Source organism: Haplochromis burtoni, unplaced genomic scaffold (assembly GCF_018398535.1).
Source record: "Haplochromis burtoni strain Fernald_Lab_line unplaced genomic scaffold, NCSU_Asbu1 Contig_349, whole genome shotgun sequence".
Classification (NCBI taxonomy): Eukaryota; Metazoa; Chordata; class Actinopteri; order Cichliformes; family Cichlidae; genus Haplochromis; species Haplochromis burtoni.
The window spans coordinates 83,307-95,260 of record NW_024582710.1 but is presented as its reverse complement, the minus strand read 5'-3'; the positions used below and the strand labels follow the sequence as shown (position 1 = coordinate 95,260).

The 11,954-nt window shown below is 40.2% G+C and overlaps 1 protein-coding gene across 4 annotated transcripts in view; it reads left to right on the top strand.

Annotated features, from left to right (window-relative positions):
• The window catches only part of LOC102294511 (serine/threonine-protein kinase BRSK2), a 37,815-nt gene extending 26,868 nt beyond the window's left edge, over positions 1–10,947 (top strand). For all 4 annotated transcript variants that reach the window (XM_014340306.2, XM_014340305.2, XM_005942976.2 and 1 more), the window contains 3 exons: positions 781–889; positions 4,225–4,314; positions 4,407–10,947. In XM_014340306.2, coding sequence (XP_014195792.1) covers positions 781–889; positions 4,225–4,314; positions 4,407–4,621 — 414 coding nt within the window. In that variant the 3' untranslated portion in view covers positions 4,622–10,947. The remainder of the gene's footprint in view (positions 1–780; positions 890–4,224; positions 4,315–4,406) is intronic.
• The last annotated feature ends 1,007 nt before the right edge of the window (positions 10,948–11,954 follow it).

Here is an 11,954-nt window from a genome sequence, read left to right as displayed (position 1 = left end):
CTCCCTGTATGAGTGGAGACAACTGGAACAAGCCACAGATGAAAACAAGTAAAGATAATCAGACCAACAAGAAGTCTAAACCAAGCACTAGAGCAGGGGTGTGGAACTCCAGGCCTCGAGAGCCGGTGTCCTGCAGGTTTTAGATATCACCCTGGGTCAACACACCTGGTAATGGCGTTCATTATTCAGGCTTTTATCAAAGAACTGGGAGCTGCAGTGTACTCGAAGAGGTCTTATAATATACTGAAGATCATATAAAGAAAAGCATCAAATGTACTACAGTACAGTAATGTCACCTTCATGTTCTAAGTAAAGGTATGTATTTGTCATGGAGCTGTAGCAGGTGATTACCCTCAGGGACCCGTGTGGCCCACAAGCAGCTGATAGTGCTGAATGAAGCAGGCACTAAATTTGGTTTTATTTAACACAAACCCAGCTGAGTCGGACCTATTATTTTGATAACACACAAATACTGCCTTACACAGTGTACAGATCAGAAATGTTATTCATATGTAAAGTGGTAAACCACTGAAAGTCTTTGTCTGCCTGTATTTTAATTGAAAATAATAATTAAAATTAATAAAAAAAATGTTATAGTCTAATCTTCCATGGAGTACGGCTGAAGGTTGCTCGGTTTATTTTACAAACTCTTTAGCCGAGGTAATCTGGTGTCACTATGTGTAGAATTTGAAAATTTCCAATGACAAAGAAAGTGAGTGTTTTCAAAAATGCAGCAATTACGTGGGCGCTTTGATTTACAGAGTCCTTTTCCTCCCGTAGGTGGACATCGCTTTCTCTGAGGGAGAGAGGGAGCGAGAGAGGGAACGAGCAGAGAGAGAAGGGAGACGAGAGCTGGGCATTTACAGCGTGACCTTCACTTTAATATCAGGTAGGAGACCAGAGTCCTAACGCTTCCACATGTGAGGAGTTACCAGATAGATGCAAATGAATGCTGCACTGTGTCAGGGGCATACTTGTGTTTCTGCAACCTCACCCATTCAGCAGATTAAAGCAGAACCTCTGTGAGTTAAGGTTTGGTTAAACAAGGGGAAAAGGGGGAAATTAGCCATGTGATACGTCTAAAACAAATTTAATATTCAACCAATGGAGGAAAAATGTCTCGTTTTATAGTTTAAGATTTATAGTATTAGATGAGAAGTCACTGTCAGTGATGAACACATTGGAAAATACACTATTTTTGTTGCAGCTGCTTCACAATAAAAGCCCAGCTTGTTTTCCTAGAAGATCTACAGCGTTAGGAGCAAGAAACAGCAAGGCTGACACTAATGAAACTGTATTACTCTCTGTTATATGCATGTGTTATTTCATTCCTTCACAATCTGTTTGAATCCACTGTGAGGATGGTTGACTGCATTCCTAAAGGTGACAAATACAAGATAGAGAAAATTACTGAAACGATCACAAACACTTAAACTGGGTCTGACATCATCATGTTTGAGCCAATAACAGCACCTGATTTATCAGCTAACAGAGGAAAATACAGTGCTAACTAAAGTCTTTAGATTTTGCTGTGGAAATCAGAAGATGTGTGCAGTGATGTGCAGTTGAGCTTGACAGACAGTATTTGGTAGGACCACCTTTATTCTTCAACATACTTTGAACTCTCAGGCAAGTTTTCTCCTTATTTCTTTAAGTAGTCCTCAGGAATAGTTCTCCAAGGTTCTTGAAGGACATTCAAAGCTCTTCTTTGGATATTGGCTGCCTTTTGTTCTGTCCTCTGTCAAGATGATCCCACACGGCTCTGGGGAGGCCAATCCATGACCGATTGTGTTCCATTGTGCGTTTTTCTATCCAGGTTATGTTTTTACTGGATTGGAAGTGTGTTTAGTATTATTGTCATGCTGAAAAATGAAGCCATTAGACATCTAATCAGACACTTTCCAGATAGTACTGTCACTGTTGTACCTTTCTGCTAACCTTCTCAGCACATGTTGACAAAGACGTGTTAGTACTGACTTTCAGTCCAGTTCCTGTGTATCTCCAAATGTTGATTCTGTTCATCTGGATGTAGCGTTTTGTGGGAGAAACGTTTCGTCACTCATCCAAGTGACTTCTTCAGTCTCAGCTGACTGCAGGTTTCCCCAAATATTATAAACAGTAGTAGTAGTCCGTAAGAGATTACAGGATGACACCAACCTCAGCAACAGGACCACTCTCAGCACAACGGATCACATTAACTCGGTGGACCGACACATCAAATTCACCAGGGGGGATATGAAAAGTGAGATTTCCATCAGTAATGGGGGACATCTAAATGCTGACCGTATGTACCGTAAACCTACACATACGGATCAGTATCTAAGGTTTGACTCTCATCATCTACTGGAGCACAAACTGGGCGTCATCAGGACGCTACAACACAGAGCGAACACCATCCCCACTGACACAGCAGCCAGGGAGGCAGAAGAACATCAAGAAGGCCCTGAGTAACTGTGGTTATCCCAGCTGGACTTTTGTCAAAGCTGGAAAGGCTCCTAAAGAAAGCTCCAGCCGATCCAGGAGAGAAGGACAACCGCTGCCCAAGCGAAAACCTGTAGTGATCCCGTACGTGTCAGGAGTATCGGAGCAGTTGAGACGCATTTTTTCTAAACACCGGGTCTCTGTGGCTTTTAAACCCTGAAACACGCTGCGCTAAAAACTGGTCCACCCCAAGGATCGGGTCCCCCGACACAAACAGAGTAACATAGTGTACGCTGTTAAGTGCCAGGAGGATTGGCAGGATTTATACAACCTCTGGCTACAACACAGAAGAGCTACCTCGTCAGGCCAGGACTGCAGTCTGTTTACACCTACAGGCCAGTGGACACTCAATGATGAGGATGTAACATCCTGGACAGGGAGGAACGCTGGTTTGAGGGCGGAGTCAAGGAGGCCATTTACGTGAAAAGGGAAAGACCATCTCTGAATGGAGGAGGGGACTAAAGGTCCATCTGTCACCATCTTACAATGCTGTGATTGCAGCCGTTCCCCAACTCTCTGTGAATGGCACTCATGGCCATTGATCAGTGGGCTTTGATCAGTGGGTTGTGGTCAGTGGTTGTTGATCAATGGTCATGAGAATTTGCATAATTAAGATTAAGGAACTGACCTCCCAACCCATTGTTCTTTCAGTGGGCTGGTTTCAGTCATTATGCAAATGTACTGTTTATAAGATCGGAAATCTGCAGTCAGCTGAGACTTTTGGAGATTTACTTACCTGGATGACTGAGCATGCATCAAGACACTTCCTGTGTAATTTGGCCAACCTCAGCCCCATTTCCCTTCCACTGAGATCATTTCTGATGATCAACTGAAGGGCAGTTCAGCTCTCAGGTCCTGTGCCAGGTCTTTGCTGGATTTCTTCCTGTTTCTTAAGGACATGACTTTCACATACTGTTCATCTGCTATAGATAGCTTTTAGGCCTGCTGCCTCTTCTTTTGTCCTCCACTTGTCACACACATCATGCTGAGATATGCCAAGAATTTACTTAATAGCTGAGCCCCTCTAGTGGGCAATAAAGGTATTCCATGTAGGTCTGCATATTAAGAACTTATTGATACTTGGAGGATTTTTCTTTTCTTTTTTTGATTATTGTTTTGGATAAATAAAAAGGGATAAAGGTATTCTCATCTAGGTTTTGGTATTTAGCTTAGATATACTAGGAAAGCCTTACAGGAGAAACTCATCTAATAAAACAAATTCATACATTTGGTTCTTGCTACCAACACTCCTGTTTTTGACCTGTTTTTCATCTTGGATATCTCCTCATAGGAAAGAACGGTCAAGCATGTAATGGAGCAGTTCAACAAGTAAATGATCAGAAGATCAAACTGTATTACTGAAAATACAAAGAAATACTTCATATTCTCCATGTGTGATGATCAGAGTTTTGATTAAAGGTTTGGGTGGGCCAAACATGACCCAAAATGAGTTACTGAACCCATAAACTCAGCAGGTAAGTGTTCACGAAGGTCGAGTTCAGAAAGCTGTTTTTCAATTCCTTCCAAAGGATAGGAAGTCGCTTTCCAACCAGAGATATTGCCATCTGGTGCAGGTTTAAGGTGCTTTCACATCGGCTTTATTGTTCTGACTCTGAAGCTGTTTCCACTTTTTATGCTGTCTGTGGGTAAACCCAGTAGAAATTGGACTTTTAGACTACTGTCCTTTTACCTAAAATACTAACTCATAAGTGATATATTGATTTTTTTTTTTCCTCTATTCAGGTCCGAGCCGCAGATTCAAAAGGGTAGTGGAAACCATTCAAGCTCAGTTACTGAGTACTCATGATCAGCCTTCTGTGCAGGCATTGGTTGGTGAGTAGCACCAACACCCCACCAACAGCACACGGAGTAGTAGCTTGTTAGCTTTACTTCATCTCTCCCTAACTTTACCTCTTGCCGTTTAGATGAGAAGAACGGTCAGCTTTCCCGCCAGCCCAGCACTCCTACACGTCAGAACTCCAGGAGATCTGAAAGCGGATCGGAGCGGGGAGAGGGGGAGCATGCGGCAGACGGGGGGAGCAGTAGCGGAAGCAGCAGCGGAGCAGTCTTACAAAGACGAGGGTCGGGGAAAGACAAGGCCAGACTCTCGCCGTCCAACGGGACACAGGCTCACCCTTGAAAAGAATGTTGTGGAAGAGAAGTGAGGGCCCTATGCCGGGCCCTTTTCTCTTCCTCTCTTTAGTCCTTTCCACATTCTTTCCTTTCCTATTTCCTTACTTCCTGCCTTGCTTCATACTTTTAGTCCTAAGCAATGGGATGGAAAAAGGGAGAAGATTTTCCTTGAAGCTGATCTAGGGATTTAATGAAGATTTCCCCCTGAAATGGCTCGTTTTCTCAGAAATGTATATTTTTGGAGACTACTGGAGCTGATCTCTAATTAGCCCTAAAGGATAGCTTCACCCTGGTGGGACAAGCCTAAAAACAAATGATGTCCAAAAAGCTCCACTTTACTATGAAAATAGAAGAAATTTAGTTCACCTGTTCCTATGGATCGAAAAAAAAAAGCACATGAAGTTCCCACTGACCAATCACATGCAACACATTGTTCAAACTCAACAATCAAGTTCCCACCCGTCAGTCAGAGTGGCTCGTGAAGATGTTGGTCAGTGACGGAGCGCATCAAGGCATTCTCATTCCTCATTTCCTGGCTGTCTCATGAATCAGCAAGTCTTTTCAGCATCACCTGACATGACAGGAAACCATCTCTGCTCTCGTCTCATCAGTTTCTAATTGAAGGCTGCGTTAAGGAATGAAAGAGCTATAGGGAGAGTCCTGTTTTAGACTCGGTTGTGAAAATGGATTTAATTCTTAAATTATTAGCCAACTTAATGCTGTGCTGACAATGGATCTGATGTAGCTATGTAACATAACCCTACAGCAAAGTGAATATCTTAATCAACAAACACAACTTGCTTGAGTGTATGAGAAGTCCCACAGTCATTTCTGAATTACACTTATTTAAAGCTATGATACCATATTGCCTTTAATGAAGGAGAAGAAAAAGTGGATATCCAGTTAGATTTAGCCCCAATTTAATGACACTAGGACACACCACAGGCAATGCTAGGGGAGAAAAAGGTGGATACATAAACACAGGAGGTCGAGCAGTATCCATTCAGTAGTAGAAAAGAAGAACAAGTTGTGAAAAGCCTCCAAAGCAATCTTGGAGAAATATTTTGTTAAAAGAGGTTTGTCTCATATAACATTCACATGCCATATACACATGGTTTTATTGTTCACCGTAGTTCTGTTCTACATACTGGCTGTGACGTCTTAAACTTGCGCCCTATTCGGAACCCCATTTTAACCCTACGCTCTAACCTTCTGGTTGTTTCTGGTTACTGCGTAAGTTAGGATGTAGATTTCCTGCAGAAGTCTAAATCAAGCTTTACCTTCCATAAGTGGATCTCCAACAAAGAAGTGACAAAATCTTTGTTCCCTGGCAAAGTGCACGCCAGTGTTCAGACAAAGCTAGTATGAAGCATTAGCGTTAAAAATAACCAGTCTCCTTTTCCACAAACAGCAGTTGCACATGAAGGCCTTGCAAGTATGTGGACCTGTCAAATGCTGATTGTCTTATCTAAACTTCTCAGCATTTCTCTGTTTTTCCTTTTTTGTCCTTGCTCTAACACAAGTCTGTGTTAGTCCAACCAGCAACCAGCGTCAGGATACGGTCACATTGGAAACCCACAAATATTCACCTGATAGCTTGACTTAAGTTACAGTAACATATTTTTAGAACTTATTAGGTCCTAAGAGCTTGTTTACGTATCTACATATCCTCTCCATTTTTGTTTTTCGTGTCTTTATAAAGGCCAACTTGAATCAAACAGCTCCAGCTACCCAAAAGTGTTGTGAGTAAATTTGTCTTCAATTTCTGATTGTTGGTAGCATGTCTTAATGATGACTTTGTGATGAGTGAGAACCTACACAGATGATTGAGCATCCATCAAGACTTTACTGAAGCACTGTGCTACAATCTGTAATGTAACCTGATGTATATCTCCCTTGAAATGTGACTACACATCACCATCTGACCATCCCGCTGGCATAAATTCTGGAAATGGCTACTTACGTAGAGATCCCGCACACAATAGGAGTTTAGGCTTGACATGTCTTTTTACTGCAACCAGATGGCAGTCAAGTAATTTGGTTTAGAAAAATGAGTCGTATATCTACTGTTTTTTATTTATTTTTTTATTTATGAAGTTCCGAATTCTGAAAGCTGCAAATAACTCAGTTATCTTATCCATTTCGCATGAACAGTGCTGTTTTCAGACAGCAATGACACGATGGAAAAACATTATCCACCCTTATTCAGATTTTAGCATTCATGCAGTATTCTTGGATGGCTGTACACACTGCTAGCTTTATAGTTTAGCTACCTTTTCTGTGTTACCTAAATAGATTGAAACAGAATCATTGAAATTAGCAGATATGTAATTTCCTTTTTGTAGTTCTTTTTAATAAGTGGTTTGTAAAATTCCTGATATTTCTTTCTTAAAAGTTACACACGAGCCAGCACATGATGGACAAATATGACAATTTCATTTTGATAAATTTAGAATACAATGAGCTACAGCTCAATATTTGCTAAACCTTTATATGCAGGGTAGGGCGCTGATTCTACCGAGCAGTAGATATATGTGCATGTGAATATTGTACTGAGAAAAATTCAAACCTCTCCCTCAATAGAAAAGACAATTAAGAAATGACTTGCAGGGAACTTCTATGCTCATTTCCAGACCATGATATTTCTACTTTGGAACACTAGAGCATCATTGCATGATTTACAGTTTTAAAATATAATTTCTTTAATCTTTTAAAAATTCTACCTGTAACCCTTCAGTCATTTTAGACCAGGGGTGGGCAATTCCAGGCCTCGAGCGCCGGTGTCCTGCAGGTTTTGGATCTCACCTTGGGTCAACACACCTGAATCACATGATTAGTTCGTTACCAGGCCTCTGGAGAACTTCGGGACATGTTGAGGAGCTAATCTAGCCATTTAAATCAGCTGCGTTGGTTCAAGGACACATCTAAAACCTGCCCTCAAGGCCTGGAGTTGCCCACCCCTGTTTTAGACCCTCCCTACAAGCCCACTTTCTTCCAATTGTCTTGTTTCTGGAAGCCTGCAGAGGGGCAGGACCCAGAGCTTGTAAACTGTACTGACTGAATTATGACTGTAGCAGATGAAGAAAAGAAACTCATTCTGGTTGATGTCAGCTTGTACTGTGAGTTGACTGAAATCCTTTGGCTCACTGGCATTACATTTACATATGTTCATTGCATTAATATGTTTGCATTAATATATCTTAACACTAGACATACAAATCATAATAGGTCCTCTTAAAGGTAAATGTGGAAGAAGTCTTTTTAAACAGGACACCCAGGTGTTTGTTTGCTTTTTTGCCCAACAGCTGGGCAACAGAAACCCATCCTCAGCTGCATTTCCTTTGATAACAATGCAAAACTGGCAGGTTACAAATAACTGCTTTGTGTCTGTAGTCATAAAGACTCTGTACACAAACTGCCTGGCAAGGAAAATGAAGCCACATCTAAGGAATGAAAGATGCTTTTTTTGGTTTCTACTGTATTTCATTTTTATACTCTAATCCAGCTTTTGCGTATGGGTATGTTTTGTTTTTTTTAATTTTTTAAGTTTTAGAGTCTAACACCAAGATAGCACCAACCATGTGAATGTCAAGAAACGTTTTTGAAACTATTTAAGAGGGCAGAAATAGTTTGTTTGTCTATTTATTGAAAATATTTATTTATTTATTTATTAATGTATTTATGTATTTGTGTATGTATTTATTTGCATTCCTGGATTATTTTCAATAATGGATATAGGTGGTTATAAAGACAGGGAAGTGTTAGTTAGATGTCTGGTACTGCAGACAAAAACTAAACAATTAGTCCAAAGTTTTTTTGTTTAAAATTCTAACATTTTAATGCTGCAAAACAGCCCTTTAAGCTTTATGTTGTGATTCTGCACTTTAGATTTATTTTGTCATTATTTTTGCCATTAGAGATGTCCATTTTATAATGCGAGACCAAGATTTCACACACATAAAATACCTTCAGTGCTGAGTCTTTGCCTCTTTTAGGTGTTTGTTCAGTTCAATTTTTTTTTCTTAATTGAGACCTCAAACGAAAAGACAGCAGGATGATAATCTGCTGGAATGTTATGTAATTACTTGTTGTAACAAAGAAGTCCGTGTTTCTGTGTGTCTCTATGTACAACACACACGCTAAGGCCTTTCAAATTAAAGGTCCTTTTCAGCCCAGTTAGATATGTGTCTTTGTGGATAAAAGGAGCATCATTATCTTAATTATTGAATTGATTTAAGTGGGAAAATTCCAGTTTGTCCACTAAATTGGCTTAGTAATTTGGCACCAAATTCATGTATTCTAGGTGGTTTTCTGCACTTTGTGTTTAGAACTAACTGGTAAATGTTAGCATGCTATTAGGCCCATCTAAAAAAAAAGAACTTGGTGAGCATTATACCTGCTGAACATTTGCATATTAACAATATATACACATAGCAATTACAATCTTACTGTTTCAGAGCTACCAATGACTATTGCTGAGCTAACAGTTAGCTATCAGTTAAGAATTGGCATGTTTGGTTAGCATGGTGCATTTACAGACTGTGTGTAACTGTTGTGGGTACACTGCACACAGTTACTTCTTAATTATTACTAACAGTCTAATAAAATATAATTTCACTCTGAACAAAAGCCAAGCCATGTTATTTATCAAATAATTGTGTTAAACTGCTCTAGAATACCAGTACAGTGTCTCCAGTTAGCTGAGGTGATAGCTAGCAAAAGGCTACAGGCCTAACCCAGTCGCAAAACAGCCCTATTCATTCTTAATGTTATTATTAAGAAATTATGTAAGGGCAAGTTATATAAAGTGTCACCCCCTGGGATATTAGCTAACAAGAAAACAAATATTTATTTATTTTTGTACCACCGTGTAAATGAGTTTATTCTGCATTTTAATATGGAAATCGATGGGACTGATGTGGACATTTGAGGTACTGTAGTTTTTGGGCTTCTACTTTGGCTTCATATTTGAGCCCCAGAGGACGTTACTTGCTTGGTATGCTAACATTGACATTTAGCTCAAACACTGCCAAGTATTACAATGCTAACAGTTTACAGAGCAGTCATGTGCACTCCTTGTAAAACATTTTGTGTCGTTTCATGCAAACCAGCTTCATTCCTCACTGACCTTCAGGCGTGTTTGTCATTACATCTTTTTTTCTCCTTCTTTTTTTTTTTTTTGCTATATTCCTGGTTGCTTTTACAAATTCTGCTTCAGCTGCCTATAAATAGTTTAAAAGAAGAAGCTGCAAAATGAAAGTTTTCACAGCAGAGCCCCTCATGACGTTTTGACATCTTTCCCTTTTAGTGGATACAATCACTTGTGCTGTCTTCAAAAATTTTCTTTTTTTCCATTCCCATTCTCATAATGTACACCTGTGGGAAAACCCAGCAGTGAGATCCACACACCTGACAGGTCAGAGTTTGGCGAGTGTTAAAGTTGCACACTCAAATACACAAAAGGTAGTGTTAGATCTTTTTATTAAAACAAAGGTTCATCTTTCATCCACTTAGAAGAGAAAAAGAGCTAAAGGATTGAAATAAGAAGAGGAAAGGAACCTTCTAAATTTTGCTCCACTGAGCAAACACTGCATTTTAATCCATTCAAAGACACAACAGGGCGCTTGGCTTGATTGCGCAAAACTCCCTTATTGAAAGAAATGTCCCCCCTCACTCGTTTCCTCCTTTATCCTCCACCTATTCACTTAACATTTTCTACATTTTCCTCCTCCCATTCCTCCCCTTTGTATTCCTGGTCTCCTGCTCCACCCATCCTATCCCTCACCACATGCACATATCTCACCTCCGTATATAACCACCCCTCTTGTATACATTTTATACCCAGTATACTTCGACAAAGATGCTGTATACATTTGTATACGCTGTGTGCCTGTCTCCATTGTATGCCATCCATATCTATGTAGCGTTCACTATGTTTTATTGACACTGTAGTCACCATACAATTCTTCCTCTCATCATTATTGCTCATTCTTCTTCTGCAGTTAAAGTTGTACGACTATAATCTCCTATCATGTCCCTCCTCCATATCCGCCCTTGCTCCGCCACTCAAGCCCCACTCCCAACTCCCATCTTGTGACCCACACTCCACACAGAAGAAAAAGAATGTTTCACTCTGGAGAAATTCATGATGTGAGAAATAAATGGAGGGCGGAGGTGGAGCGTAGGAGAGGGTGGGGTCGAGAAAACAGCTCACCCAATTAATGACAAAGAGAAATGTCTGTAGTATAATTACAAAAGAGGAAAAGTGCACTATTATGACAATGATTATTATTGCCTGTGAAAAATACTGACCAATAAACAACAATGGATATATGTATGTGTGTGTCTGTGATGTGTTTCAAAGCATTCAACTCATTAAAATGCTGAGTAATTATCTTTACTTGAAATTGTATCGAAATCAGTATCATAGTTATTAGTTCCTGTCATTTCCTTCCTTTCCTCAGTTAATGCAACTCAACTGCACAAATCACGTATATCGCAAGACGCCCTTCAATACACTCTGCACTTGATGGTGTTCCTCAGTCCATCATTTTGGTGACAAAATATCAAACATGATGTAAGCTCTTTTTCTCCCAGTAGGGGTTACTGTATTTGGTAACTTGGTGAAACGGGAAATCCAAAAATGGCTTCCCCATGCCTTTCCATGAGGACGTCGAACCACGTAGAGTTCTCCCAGCCAATCTGCAAACTTCAAGCTTCTCACAATGAAGTCATGATAGCTGACTAATCACCAGTGGCCTGGACCATTTCAAACTACAGCCCTGTGCCTCGACCTACAGTAATAACACTGAAGGTTAGGACTTCATATGTGTATTATAACAGTGGCAAATTATTAAAAGTCAAATATCATATGGTTGAAGGGTTGTTCTTCAACCCACGGGACTCCCGTCAGAAGATAACACATTTATAGAAATTATGAAAACTAATAGTGAAATCTGTGTGGGTTTGGTCTGTTGGACCTTGGACCTTATTCTCTTTACCTTCACAAATAGTTAAAAGTGGCCTTGATGTTGACTCAACTACATTATCTCTTTAGTTACATAGCAGCCTAATCAACTCTTTTACGGAATGATGGAGAATGTCGTTGTCCCATTCTGCCCATTTAATGTGACGGTACGGAGGAAGAAGATGAAAATGTGAAGAGCCCAACTTTATCCCACCAACCCACGATGTCAACACTCCAGGCCCAAGTGACATGGACCACTCTGCCAAGAGAAAGTGTGTGGAGTATGCACTTGAGGTGCTTGTGGATAACAATGCAGTGACAAGGATGATAACTAGCCAGCATCACAAGCCAAGAGGCCCACCAAGAAGAAGAA